A 14,628-nucleotide genomic window follows, 5' to 3' on the forward strand; every position below is an offset into this window, starting at 1 on the left:
CATTTTCAAACTGGTTTATGTGCACTGAACATCTATTCTGTTACAGGTTTAAACCAGTTTCTGATCACTTAAACCGGTTTATGTGTAATGTCTGTTGCTAGCCTTAATGTTAAAGGGAATTATTCTTACTGCTGACATGGGAAAAAAAATGAAGTATTCAAAATAAATTGAAAAATGATGTTGACTTTTGTGTATTTTAATCTTTGTGCCTTCTTTTCTCCCTTTAAGTTTTTCCACTGCCAAAGTGTGGGGATTTAAAAAAAAAGGGGGGGGGAGTAAACGAGAAGGGAGGAGGCCCATAGAAGAAATTAATGTAATTCTGTGTGAAATTTTGATTGTCAAGAAGCCATTTTAATCGAATTTACTAGAGCTGTTTAAAATTCTCTTAACATGGAACAGCTTTGATGTGCCATGCTACATTTATCTTGATTCACTTTCTTTTTCCCATGGTTGACTTTAAAATTACAATGTTGAGTTCTGTTTGTAACTCTAGATAACAATCTTTATATTTTTTTTCTAAGATAGTTCAGCAAAGGACATCATAAATAGCTGATCTTAGTATGCGTCTTTTCCTAGAAGGACCTACTTAAATAATTTTTTTTACCTTATTCATACTACTTGCACATTGATGAGAGGTTTTTCTTTTCTTTTCTTTTCTTTTCTTTCAAATCCAACAGCAAATCAAACTATCAGTTTCCTTTTCTGATCTATAAGCCAACACAGATATAGATTGAAGTCTGAGACTTGGCAAAATTGAATCTTTGATTAGCCAACCAAGTTATTAAAGAGTATGCCAAGTTGGAAACTAACAGCTACCTCCTCCGCCAAATCTAGTCAGCTACCATCACTTTGGACATTAATTCTTGTTTTTCTTAGTCATTTTGTTTTGCTCGATCTAATCATGATAAAATAGAGAGTGAGTACAGTCTTAAGACTAAATGTTAAAAGGTCAAGTGGACTGGACAGCATTGAAATAAGTGAAGCTGATTTTTGATTGTTCAGAATTGTAATATAATATTTTTTTGTTTTCTGCAATATGGGGAGACATGTGAACAGAGTGTTTTAATGCTAGGCAGTTAGGTATGTTATGATTCCCTACTGTAAAGACATTATAAAGTTGCTTATTTAACTAACAGGAATGCAACAGAGCAAATAGCAACAGTGTAATGTTCCTACTATCATTCTGTTCTTGGCACAGTTCATTCTCTTGACCATGCTGGGCTTTTTATTTGAGCTGAAGGTAGGTTGCTTTTGTTTCTTAACTTACAGTTCTGCATGCAGTTCCTTGAAACAATGACTGATACAAGAGTTGGAAAGGACTTTTGAGAGCCCATGCAAATTATGAGAGAAAAGGAGAAGCTCCCATAAGTTCTTGGAAGCAACGGCAATTTCTGTGGTCTTTAATGAAGAACACACAATGGCCAGAGCTAACTCTTGGTTTAAAAAAAAAAAGACTTTTTTTCTCTTTGTGCCGGAGGCTTTGAAAACTAATATTCATGTGCATCACATAGCCCAGGAGAGACAGCAGAAAGCATTCTCATAATACATATATAGAGTCAGAAACTAAAACCAGCGTTGCATACATGCTGCAGCTGAGAGACTCCATTCTCCCCTACTCCAGGTTTAATTTAACTGTTCTATGAACAATAGAAAGAAGAATACTTCTAGCTGATTTCCAATTTTATGTTAAGTTTATGTCAGCAGTTCATGTCAGCTAGTTATCCCAAATGGTGGTGGTTGGCAATGTTATTGTTACTGTTGTTGTAATACTAGTTGTTGTTGTTGTTTAGAATTTTATTAGTATTGGGCAGTGATTTATTATTTGAGGTTGCAACTCTTGTGTTGGGAGCATGTGCAGGACCCCTGAGCTGTGGCCAGACAGCTGCATGGCAAAACAGAATTTCATAGCTTAGGGGTGGGCAATGTTTTTGCAGTGAGGGCCCCTTTAAATGTTGTAGCAAGTCCTTCAGGACTTCAGGTTTCTCATTGACTTCCAGCAGTGAAAATGTCTGCATTATGGGATTAACTTTCAAAATATAGTTTTGTGAGGTTCCTAGGAAGCAGTCCTCTGAGAGTTAAGTTTTTGTGTCCAAAGCAAATTCTGGCAATGTAATAAGCTAACATGATTAGCAGGAAAAAAGAGAAAAAAGACCTCTAAATTTAGTACTAGATTCAACTACTGGGAAAGCCACTAAACTTATTCTCACATTTTGATTAAATCTAATGTGAAGCACCATCTGTCATTTGCTAATTTTCTAGTAAGTATATTTCAGTAGCTACAATGAAACTGCTACTGAATTACACAGTGGTATGTATCATCCTGGAAAATACTAATGTTTGCAAAACAACACTAATTATTGGAAAATGTAGAAGGATAGTCCAAAAGCCATACAACTATTTTTTTCTCCTAAGGCTTTTATATATTTATTCAGCAACTTATTTAGTGTGTATTGTTTCCTATCAAGTAAATTTATCTTCTACACAAAGATTATTTAAAAGACTTTGGCTTTTTTTGCTTACTGTGTATGCCAAAGATCTGTTTTCCATAAGACTTATGTCTGTTTCAACTTACATTATAATTACAAGTAGTTCAATACTCTGATTACAATATAAAAATAGAATTTGCTATAGTATATATAAATAGTACAAAGAACACATTTTGCAAAAGAGTGACACACAAATAGCTTATAATATTGGAAACAAAATGGATAACAGGGGAGTGAGTAAAGTGAAGGTAAAAATTCTAACATCTTCTCAAAGGAAGCGGGTGGACATAATTTCTGCAAAAAGTAATCTGGGTTCTCTGATAATCTATTTTTGGTGGGTGCACACAGATACTTTAACCTTTGCACAGTTCAATCAAGCATATGTATAAATGTTCCTAATCTTATTATCTTTTGAATATTGTCTTCTCACTTTGACTTTCCACACTTTGACTTCCACCTCTTCACATTGGAGTGTGAACTTCCCGGGAGGCATTTCTTTTATGTTTTAAATTACTCAGAATTTCCATCTGCTTTCACTTGACTTGTGGTCATGAAGATCATGCTTGGCCCATGGGATCTTACAGTGTGCCGAGAGGATGTGGAGTTTTGTCAGCCAGTGAAATATGTCTGGCTTTTTTTTTTTTTTTCAGAAGCTTTCATATGCGTCTCATCTTGTGTGGTCCCACTAAACTGAGTATATTTAACAGGACTACTCACCCCCTTTATCTTCTTCTGTGAGTTGCCCTCTATAAAGAAGTTGTGTGTAGGAAATATGAGAGCCCAAAAATATGATCCAGGGTAAAGGGAAATAAATATATAAAAGCAAAATGGTGTTATATAGGGAAAGTGCTTCAATAGTTGCACATTATTTAGTAGCTGAATATCAGATATCTATTATATACAAACATAAGTTTGCAGTGTCAGAAAATGCTTATTCCAGCTATAGAATTAAGTATGCCTTCTATGTTGAAACTGGTTTGCTTTATATTTTGTTTTCAGGCATTACTGCAGTCTGCAGTTCAGCAGCAAGAAACAGCCATTGAAAAACAGTATATCTCTGCAATTGAAAAACACTCACACAAGTGTGAGGAACTACTTAATGCTCAGGTAATAAAAATACATTTCTACATGTCTACATGTGCAGTAATAGACTATAGTAATATCTGTGTGCAATCCAGAAAAACCCTTTGAAACTATTTCGTTTCAAGCCATTTATTTTTTCTGCTTTGTTTGAAAGACAGTGGCTTCTTTGACCACAAACCAAAAATCATTGACCATTCCTTATAATATCCTCAGGACAGCAATGCTTACAGGCAAAATGAAATGGAAACCTAACTGTAGTTCTTAACTCATAAACCTGATATTTTTCTTAATGCTGAACTAAAAGATAAGATGAAATTTATATGGGAAGGACTCAGATTTGGGTCCATAATGTGTGGTGCCGATGTGTGGTAACACACTAACAGCTGCCATCCAAAAAATGTTTATTTCAGTAAAACCTTTGCAATTGTCATGGAATTGTGATGAGAAGTACATTACACGTGAAATATTTAAACTGTTAATTCATGCTAATTCATTAATTTTTAACTTTATTAGTTCCATGAGCTTGGTTTAGTTTATTTAAATTACACTCACGAACCAACATAAATGCTATAAATAAGGCATAAATATAAAAAATGTTGTCAACTAATCTCGTAAAGGCATTCTAAGTTTGTTTGGGTTTCAGTTAAGTTCTTTCTTATATACTATTGAAATCTACACCTCTAACAGTAAAAAAAAATTAATAGCAAAGTTTGTTTTCATTCTTGTTGTGTGATAGTAGCTTAAAGATCTAAATGCAGCTGAAATCAACTTGAAATATTATTTAATATTATGTTTCAGAAATGTAAAGATAATTGGATAGTTAATAAATTCCACCAGAGATATTTTATAGCTGTCTGACTTATAACCCTATCAGCTGAAGAGTTTGTGACAAGCATGTAATCATTTGTGTAAATTGTATAATGGAAAGGTTCACAGCAGTTTGGAAAACAGAAATTCATCCTTGGGCAAGGGGCACATTGCACAGAACTGCAGAGCTATTGAAGGCATGCCATATAGATATGCCTAAATACACTAAAAATGGATTCAGACTTTTTGTGAAGGATTTTGCTGTTTACAGGCAGAACCATTGCATTGTTGACCCACTGTAGTATCTTTGAGTAGTATATATAGGGGAACCCCCAAAAGGTTGGAAATATTGTGGGAATAGGCTTTTGTGTATATGGGGTTTTTTGGCGAGGGGGGGGTTATACTTTGTTCCAGCTGATCAGAAATATTGCTGTTGTATACTATGCAAACCAGGAAGTGGATGGACTAGTGTCAAAACTTGAGGGGCAGGATGCTTAACAATTTTTGAACCTCAAAAGAGTTTGCATCTAGTTTGTGAAAGTTCAAATCATTTATTTAATTCAATCAAGTTTTACCATCTCTGGCGGTAATATGAGAGTCTGGGAAAGTACAGTGTAAGTACTAAAGAGGGAGAAGGAAGGCAGACAAACACTGAAACTCTTCAGTGGAAATACTTAGTTAAATAAAATAGCATTCACATTCATAAATAATCATCAGATCTCTTTTGAGATGCCTGAGAAACATGTATGTCCCTGGCTTCTTTTGACCGTATCTATTATCTAGTTTATTCTCTCATCAGATATTTGTTTTTATTTTTGTCTATAGTATTTCCTGTACATGCAGTCATGCCCAAGAAACCTGTTTGGCAAGACTATTAAAAATTATATAGCACAGGATATATTGTCTCAAGGCCTGTAAGAAATTCCCATTAAAGTTAAATATGTGCATAATGACCTGAAACAGCTCAACCTGAAGTAAGGAGAAATGTTGATTGCGACTTCCAGCTAAAACCCTTCAAGAATATATCTTTTTTTTTTTTCTTCAGCTCTTTTGGTGTTACATTATCCTATTTGACAGGCAAGGTTCTTTGAGTAGATGTAATATCTTTTATTAGACCAACTGAGTAGTTGGAAAAAAGTTCTTGGCAAGCTTTTGGGTGCAGTCACTCTTCTCCAGGCATGGGAAGTCTCTGCTGTTCTGAGAATCCAAGAAATGAAAGAAGCTAAAAGTGTGGTAGGGTGTCAGTGAAAATGTAAATAGATAGAATTAGAAAGACAAGGTAAGGCAGAGAGGTGAAGCAGAGGGGGGAGGGGGAGAGGGAAGGGGAGGGGGAAGAGAGCAGAAGAAAAAAGGCTGATGGGAAAGTTCGTAGGCTCGCCTATGGAAGGTGTTTTGTAAGTTCCTTTGAGGATTAGAACTGCGAGATCGGAGAGGTAGTGATTGTCCTATAAGAAGTGTGCACCCGCACACAGGTAGTTGGGTATTCTTGTCTTTGATAGATTTTTCGTGTGCATTCATTCTGGTGCACAGTTGTTTGGTTTCTCCAACAACAATTTCTCCAATTTAGTTTCTCCAATTTTCTCTCAGGGCATTTGTTGCACTGGATGAGATGTATAACATTTCTGGAGGTCCAGGTGTACGATCCAGGAACGGTGATGGTTCTGTTGTGGGGTGTAGTTATAGTGGGGGTGGTGGAGATGTTGGCAGGTTTTGCATTTCTTGTCCTGGCATGGTCTTGATCCATTTATCAATGTGGTTTTGGTCATAGGGAGTTTGCTTCTGGTGATGAGGTTAGCAAGGTTCAATGCTTGTTTGAAGGCTAGGATGGGTGGCTCTGGAAAAATCTCTTTAAGCATTGGTTCTTCTTCTAGTATGGGTTGCAGTTGTTTGAGGATTTTCCATGTAGGTTCCAGGGAAGGGTGATATGTCATGACTAATGGTGTGTGATTTGTGTGGATTTTCTTTTTATACTGCAGTAAATCTTCATGTGGTATCTGGGTGGCTCTTTCAAAGGTGCGATCTGTCTCTCTGGAGGAGTGTCTTTGTTGGCTGAAGGCCCTTTTGAGATTTGTCAGGTGGTGTTCATTGGTATTCTCCTTGCTGCAAATTTGGTGGTATCGGAGAGCTTGGCTCTATATTACAGCTTTCTTGGTGTGTTTGGGGTGATTTGCTAGTTCTGTGTAGATACGTATGTTGGTATGTGCGTTTCTTATGTATGGTGGTTTGAATTTTACCATCTTGGATATTGATCATGGTGTCCAAAAAGGAAATGCTGGTGTTAAGTGATAGTCTGATGGAGGGGTGATGATTGTTGAAGTTTTGGTGGAAATCAATCAAAGACCTGAAGGGTTTCAGTCCAAATGTTGAAGATGTCATCTATGTATGTCAGGTAGATTAAGGGTTTGATGGTGCAGTCCTTGAGGAAGTTTTCTAGGTGAGCCATAAAAAGTTGGCATATTGGGGGACCATTTTGGTGCCCATAGCTGTGCCCATAATCTTATTATCCTATTTGCTTATTCTATCATAACTTCGGGCACAGATCTGTTCACTTTTTTGTCTTTGGTATTCTCAGTTATGAAGTCATGGTGATAATGCTTTCTGCCCTTACAAAGGGGTCTACCGATGAAAATTACAACATAGCAGCTATGGATTATACCATTTTTATTATACATATTTTAGTTATTATTTGTTCATAAATCAAAATCAGTCTTAGAGTTTCCCTTTTTGGTACACAATGATAAAATCCATCTGTGATGCCTTAAACTGAGACCTGATTGTAAGGTAGCTGTAACACTGTTTTGTACTTTTACATTGATATCCCTCAATATGTTATGGTGCCACTGAAAGTTGAGAAGCAGATAGATTTTTTTTTCTTAAAAGTAACTGGAGAGTTGTACCATGTTCTTAATTGGCCAGGATTAAAGAAAAGAAAGAGTGAGTGATAATGTGTATCATTACATATATAAAAACAAATATAAAATACTAATTATTTGTTACATTTTATCATTAGTATATTCATTGCAATTCTTGAGCTCGTATTTGACATCACTGAAAAAATGAAATTGTAAAAATGCTATAGTGCAGCACAGTGGATACTCCTAAAGTTCAGTCTGGTTTTAAAAGTATAACTGAGCTCTCATTTCAGTAGGTGTATGAAAACTCTATTTAACTATTAAAAATGGAAGTCATGGAACATTAAACTACTTAGGATGTCATTTAGGAAACTAAGGCCCATGGTAGATGTTGCAGTTAAAGTAAGATCAGCTTTTTGATGGAGGAATATATTGTAACATGTCACTGGGTTTTTGGTTGTAGCCATGTTGGTCTAAAGACCTTAACAAGCTTTTGGGTGCAGTCACCCTTTGTCAGGCATAGGGAGTCTCTGTAGACCAGCAAAGACTCCCTAAGCCTGACGAAGGGTGACTGCACCCGAAAGCTTGCTAAGAACATTATTCCAAATATTCAGTTGGTCTAATAAAAGATATCACATCTACCCAAAGAACCTTGCCTGCCTTGTAATATGTCAGACAAGGTTCCTTGGGTGAATTTGATATCTTTTATTAGACCAACCCAAATGGTTGGAGAATAGTTATTAAGCAAGCTTTCGGGTTCAAAAACCCTTAGTCAGGCCAAGGAAGCTTCAGCAGTTGGTGTGTGCTCTTCCTGGATGGATGGATGTAATAAGTCACACATTCAAGCAATTTATCACCTGATAACTAGCTGCAGAAATGATTATTAAATCTCATAGATGTTACTTGTTAAATGGCATGTTGCACATACAGGGATAGTATTTGGTCAGATCTTCCAGTATCCCAGAGTGGACTGAATTCATAGTTTCATATATGTTGGGGTCAGAAGGGACCTATTTGATCCTTGAGTCTGACCCCCTGTCCCAGCCAGGTGTCTGTCCAATCTCCTTTTAAATAACCCGAAGGGAGAGGACAGCACTACCTCCCTTGTAAGCGTATTCCATATTTTGGCAACCATCACTATAAAGATTTTTTTTTTCTAATGTCCAGTCTAATACTGTCGGTGATAGTCCCAGAGTATAGTAGTATTTTGCAGCATTTCTATGATCACAGGGCATGCCTCAGTTTCCTTACCTTATTGTACATCCTGGGAAGAAATTGTTTAACTTTTAGCTTGATTTAGGGAGAAGGCAGGCTTTGGTTTCTACATATTGCTGACAATCAGAAAATGAACGAACAATAAGTGAATTAAAGGAATCTCCCCCCACAGAAGATACCCCTTGGGCAAATACAAGAGCAGCCACAACTGGAGACTGCTTTGCAAATGCTTCCCCCCTCCTCCCCCCCCCCTTCCCTCCCTTTTTGCAAGGAGTTTCTCTGTGACTCATGCTGAAGTCTGCTGCCCCAGGCTACCTCAGCAGCTCAGCAGGAGATGTCATGACTCACCACTCCTCCTCCCTTTACCTAACCAGCCTTCAAGGCTGCTTCTTAAAGGAGCCAGTTAACACCTCTTTCCTGTGAGAGTCAGTGTGTAAATATACACTCCATATGGCATTCTTTACTTGCACACAATAGGAATGTGTTTGGGAAAAAGTAAAAGCACATACAAATTCTTCATAAAGTGTCCCACTGCTCCTGTCCCTCCCCTGCTCTTTGCAGGAGTCTTTCCCTCTGAGCAAGGGTTGGGGGAACAGCTCCTTCACCAGGGCTTCTCATTAGAAGAATAGATGGATCTGAGAAGAGCGGGATGCCACTGAGTGCTGGCAGAACAAGTTCCCAGGACAGGATGCTTTTTTTCTCTTCAGGATAGCATGTCTTATGAACATGAAGCAGGTCACATGGACTGCTTACAGAAGTCAACCCTCTCTCCCTGCCCCCCCCAACCCTCCCCAGTGCTTTAAGCTACAGTGTCCCTACACTGAGTGCAGTGCATACCCAGAAGAGTCATCATGTTAGTTTGACCCAGTTTGCCCAATGTCTGTATAGATTGAGCATTTTTATCTAATAGCTGATTGACTTAGCTATTAGGTAAAAGTGCTAAACTGCCCCGTTGAAGCACCCGATCTATACAGACGGTGGGGAGCTGTGTCGAACTAACATGCTTCCTTTTCCAGTAAAGTGTCCTTTTTTTTTTCCATGTCTGATAGTGCCCATGCCACAGCTTCCATTGGACAACATTACCTGTTGCTTAATGAAAAGTTTAGGACAATGATAGAAAAAAAGCACTAAAAGGCAACTCATTTTGTGCCTTACCATTTGGTCAGATCTGAACAATAAAATGAAAAAAGTGAATGCTTTTAGATGTATGCTAAATTTCAGATGTATGGCTCTTCAGCTCATTGTTTAAAACTTGTTTGAGAGCGAACTAACACCTCAGCCCCATAGCATTATAGAAGGTCCAAACTGCTTCCTATTCCTGCCATCCTCCTCATTTCTTGAATCAAAACTGCACCTGTGATCCAACAAAAGTTTTATAGAGAAGATACTTGAATAGGGTTACCATATGTCTGGGTTTTCCTGGAGCTGTCCTCTTTTTGGGTCCTCTGATCTCCATCCAGGTGGTTTTAAAAAATATGAACCGATGTTCAGGATTTTGCTGTCTTCAGCATTGGTGTTTTTCCCGGCACTTCCCAGCTTGCCCTAGCAAGTCGCTGCTTGGGGTTGGGGGGAGTGGTGGGGGAGGCATTGAAGGCTGGGGGCATCATGTGCATCTGCATGCACACACGCACATGGCCAGTATGCAGCCAGGCAGGGTGGTGGGAGCTGCCCCAGCAGCTGGATGCAGGTATATATATGGTGAGCTGGAGTTGGAGGGCCAGGTCTTCGGGACTGTGCAGGAGGTTGGAGTGGGGTGCGGCATATGAGTCTGTGTGTGTGTGCATATGTGTGTAGCAGATATGTGGAAGGGATGGATGTGCAAGGGGCAGTGGGTGCCTGCTAGCACTGGGGGAAACTGTCTGGGTGCCGAGCATGCAGCAGGGCTAGCAGGGAGGCGCCTGCCCCTCCAGTTGGGGAAGGGGGCAGAAGGGCTCTTCAGGGGCAGTGGGGAACTATATGGCTGGGCTGGCAGCACTGGAGCTGGTGTTCTTGCTTGCAGGGGTGGGGCAGCCAGTCGATGCTGCAGGGTGGGGCAGAGCAGGAGACTGCAGGTTGGGAGTGAGAGGCACCAACAGGACTGGGTGGGCTGTGGCTTGGGAGTGAGGGGCACTGGGGGAGGGCAAGGGACTGTGCATCAGGAGTGTGGGGCAGTGGCAGTGCCAGGGGGCTGAGGGTTGGGAGTGAGGGGCACCAGCAGGAACGTGGGTGCTGTTGTTGCCAAAATGGCTAGTTTCGTTCCCCTGGAGGCTTGTTCAATTACCCTCAAGGAAAGAGTCACACATACAGGCTGGGTCCATCTAGGTTTATTGTTTGCAAACAGTTCGACCGAGGAGCAGAGAGCTCAAATCAGGGCCGACGATGAGTCCGGCCTGGAATCACATTTTTATAGCTTACATTCAACAGAGTCTTGACGTACTAGAAGTTTATTGGCTGCAGTACCAGTTCCTAATTGTGACGTCTTATCTTGTAGGCTGTACTTAACTAGTTATTGGTTAATGTGACTTATCAGGGTTAGTACGTGCGCACTCAAAGGTAGAATTGCAGCATGCTCAGAAGAAAAGAGCAATTTCAACAAAGTTAGTTAAACTTTAGTAACTTCGTATCTTAACGTAACCTTAAGGCACTGGACAGAGATGATTTCAAAATGCAAGGCAAGCAGTAAGAACCACAGCTTGGACATTAGACCTCCTGATCTTTACACAAAAGGGTCATAAGATGGTCATAAGACACTTCTATCATATGGTTGTTGCTCAAGCATTACTGCAAAATTATGGGGGCTAACATCTTTTTACTACACTGTGTATTGGGAGTAAGAGGCACGAGCCCAGGGAGGTGGGGTACTTTGGGTTGGGAGTGAGGGGCACTGGCAGGGCCAGGGATCTGCAGGTTGGGAGTGAGGAGCAGCAGCAGGGCTGCAAGGCGGCGGTGCTGGGAGGTGGGGCTGTGGCCTGGGAGTGAGGGGCAATGGCAGGGGCAGGGCACTGGCATATCACTACCCCCTCACAATCACCCCCCCCCCACAACAACAGGTACCCTAATTTTTGGAACTGAAAATATGGTAACTCTATACTTCAAGGAGTTTACAGATAAACTGATGACTGTAGTTGCAGTATCAATGAGAAACTGACGTAGTGTATGGACATTTGATCAAAAGCAGGTTAACAGGAAGTGAGGACCATAAAACCACGTCTCTGCTGTAACTATTTGTGTGCTTACAGTTACCTAAACTAGAGTAGCTTAGTCCTAAATCAAACACGGTCCGCCACTTAGCTTTCATTTACTGTAGGGCAGTTGCCAGAATACCAATAGTAACTGAGGAGCAGGTGTCACAAGGAAAGGCCCTGTTTTCTTTCAGCTCATTTTAATTTGATTATTTGTCTATACCCTTGATCTAAGTAAGAGGAAAAAAAATCTCTGGTCTTTAAAAATATATTTTAAAAAATCATTTAGAAATACTGTGAAAACGTACCATTCATTAGCAAACATGCCAGATACTAAATGGATAGAATCTAATTATTGGGGGATCATCTTAATTCAGGTTTGTCTTGGATTTGGGTAAATATGGTAAATGAAAACTAGATGGTTTAATTCAGAATTTTATCATTTTTTTAAAAAAGCTACTGTAGTAATTTCCATATGAGAAAATATACTTTAATTGCATTGGATTGCTTTGGTCTAAACTACAAATAAGCTGAAGTATGATAAAGCAAATAAATCGATAGGAGTGCTTCAGTACAGAAGTGTGGATGCTAAAGTGTGATAGGTCTATCTCATTATTAGATTAGGATACCATTATTGAAGTATTATATTTACATAGTTGAAAGGTAGTACTTTCCTTTGAGTGATTGTCCATCAGGACATTTTCACTCTCTGTGTATTATCACCAGCCCATTTTTCATTGTCACTACAGATTGACCTGACCGCCTACCAAAATAGGAATCTTCTGTTTAGCCTTCTACAGCTTCAAGTCTTTACTGAGGGGCTTCTGGTAATAGCTGCATACCTCAGACTTATTTGCATGTCTGAGGGTCACATCCAAGAAGGTCTCGGAAAACCCATCTACACATTACATTTAAGACATGATTAACCAATTAATCACATCTTAAATTGTGACCCAGCCATATGTTTAAACAGTTACTGGCATGATAAAACAAAAAATAAGCCATAAAGTTACTCCACCAAAAATGTGTAATAATTTTGCTGCATTCTTATCATGCCACTTAATTGAACTTTTTGCCAGGTGCTCCCAGCTACAGGGGTGCACCATATGCTACTGTGGTTATGAGTCCTACAGCTGACAGGGCTCATGGCTGGGGGAGCCCCTGATGAGACTCACAGCCATGGGAGCACATGAAGTGCTGCTGTGGTTGCAAGCCCCATCAGCTGTGGGATTCATAGCCACAGGAGTGCATGGTGCACCCCCATGACTGGGAGCCCCATCAGCTGTGGGACTGACAGCTGTGGCAGTGCATGGGGCGCTCCCCAGGTTGCGAGCCCCATAAGCTGTGGGTTTTCAGCAGGTTTTCAGCCATCTGTGGAATGGCAGGAGGCATGATTGTGTGGATTGTCCATTGAATCCTATCAAATTTTTATCTGAACATGTAGAAGGGCCCAGGGAGCCTTCAAATTAGAATTCGGCTTTTTCATAATCTGGGTTTATGAGTTGACTTGAATTTCTGTACACAAATTAGGTCAGGCTTTGCTAGTGGACTCCAACAGCAAGGATTTAACTCCAGTAGAATAGCTGCCAATCCTGGAGGAAGCTTGACCTGTTAATCAAGAAAAGAATTGTAGCACCTCTTACAAACTTGATTAAAATAGCTTCTTGATCAAAGTTTCACAGACCTGCTGCCCTTCACCCCCACTCCCAGGGAGGATCCAGATCGGGTGTAGTAGTATGGATCATACCTGATTTGGGGATGTAAAGAAAAGATGTCTCCACTGCTTCTCCCCCGGCACACTGCTTGCTGGGTTTGGGAGGCAGCTGGTAGCAGAACTTCAGCCACTCCTGCAGTGCTGGTGGCAGTACTCCCACGCTGCCTCTTCATAAAACCCTGGTTCTGCTCATGCTCCACCTCATTTTTGTTTGTACTCCCCATTCTCTCAAACAGTGGAAAAATATAAAGGGAGAAGAGGGAGAAAGCTGAATGAACACAGAAACAAAAGTCAACAGTTTTTCAATTTATGTTGAATACTTCATTTTAAAAAAGGTGCTTACAGTACAAATCATTCCCTTCAATATTAAGGTGTTTGACTTAGAGAGGTAGTACTTTTTCCTGTTTGCTTACCTTCCAGGCTTTATGTTGATGTAGATGACAGTGAAACACAGGCTCAGCAGCTGTAAAGGATTCACATTTCCCAATAAACAATTTTCCTCAAGAATGCTACCCTGGTGGACTTAAAAGGGAGCTGTTGTACAGTCTTCCTCAGTAGAGGGGATGCTCACTGTCACCCAGTGTGAAGTTGTGTTAAAAATATAATAATAATAATCAGGGGAATATCACAGCAACTCCAGTGTATCACGGTGTAACATTTTCTCAAATGGTACTAATCTTTCTTTAAGAAACTTTACACATTTTCATAATCTTCTTTGTTTCATTCTCCTATTCCAGTAAACTTGGACTTGAGATTTTTTGCAATGTTACCCTTAAGATGTCAGTGTGCACCAATATGGACAGAATATACTCTAGGGAACATCTGGGTTAGGATCCTTGTGGGTCAAGGTGTTCATGTTAGTCTTTAGCACCTTGGAATCATGTATTGGCCAGTGCTGAAGGCAGGATGCCAGGTAAAATGGACCTGTGTTCTGATCTGATAACATGTAAATAATTTATATATATAAAAGCCTTAGTCTGTCTGTCCATAATGCTTTTTTTGCAATCTGATTGGTTGTCTGGCAGCCAATCAGAATGAGAAAAAGCATGATGGACAACAGGTAGTGGCAGATTAGCAGAGAGCCACCATAACAGAGGGGATAGAGTCGGTGGGGTGAGGCCAGTGCCACTGGCCTTGCCCTCTCCTCCCCCCCCCCCCACGCTCCTTGGAGATGACAGCAGTGGGTGGAGTGGACTGGGACCCCATGGGGGTGGGGAGCGGCCCTAGGCCCTGGGTTTGATATGACAGGGGGAGGGGGAAAGGAGGACTGGACATGGGCCTGGTACAGTGGTGGTGTTGGGGGGGAGGGA

The 14,628-nt window shown here is 40.2% G+C and overlaps 1 protein-coding gene across 10 annotated transcripts in view; it reads left to right on the plus strand.

Annotated features, from left to right (window-relative positions):
• CCDC91 (coiled-coil domain containing 91) overlaps positions 1-14,628 on the plus strand; it is a 445,798-nt gene that overhangs the window by 261,018 nt on the left and 170,152 nt on the right. For 9 of the 10 annotated variants that reach the window (XM_019482221.2, XM_059726688.1, XM_059726684.1 and 6 more), the window contains one exon: positions 3,486-3,593. The exons of the other annotated variant lie outside the window; for it this stretch is intronic. In XM_019482221.2, the coding sequence (XP_019337766.1) occupies positions 3,486-3,593 (108 nt within the window). The remainder of the gene's footprint in view (positions 1-3,485; positions 3,594-14,628) is intronic. 10 annotated transcript variants of the gene reach the window in all.

Source organism: Alligator mississippiensis, chromosome 4, assembly GCF_030867095.1.
Source record: "Alligator mississippiensis isolate rAllMis1 chromosome 4, rAllMis1, whole genome shotgun sequence".
In the NCBI taxonomy this organism is placed as follows: Eukaryota; Metazoa; Chordata; order Crocodylia; family Alligatoridae; genus Alligator; species Alligator mississippiensis.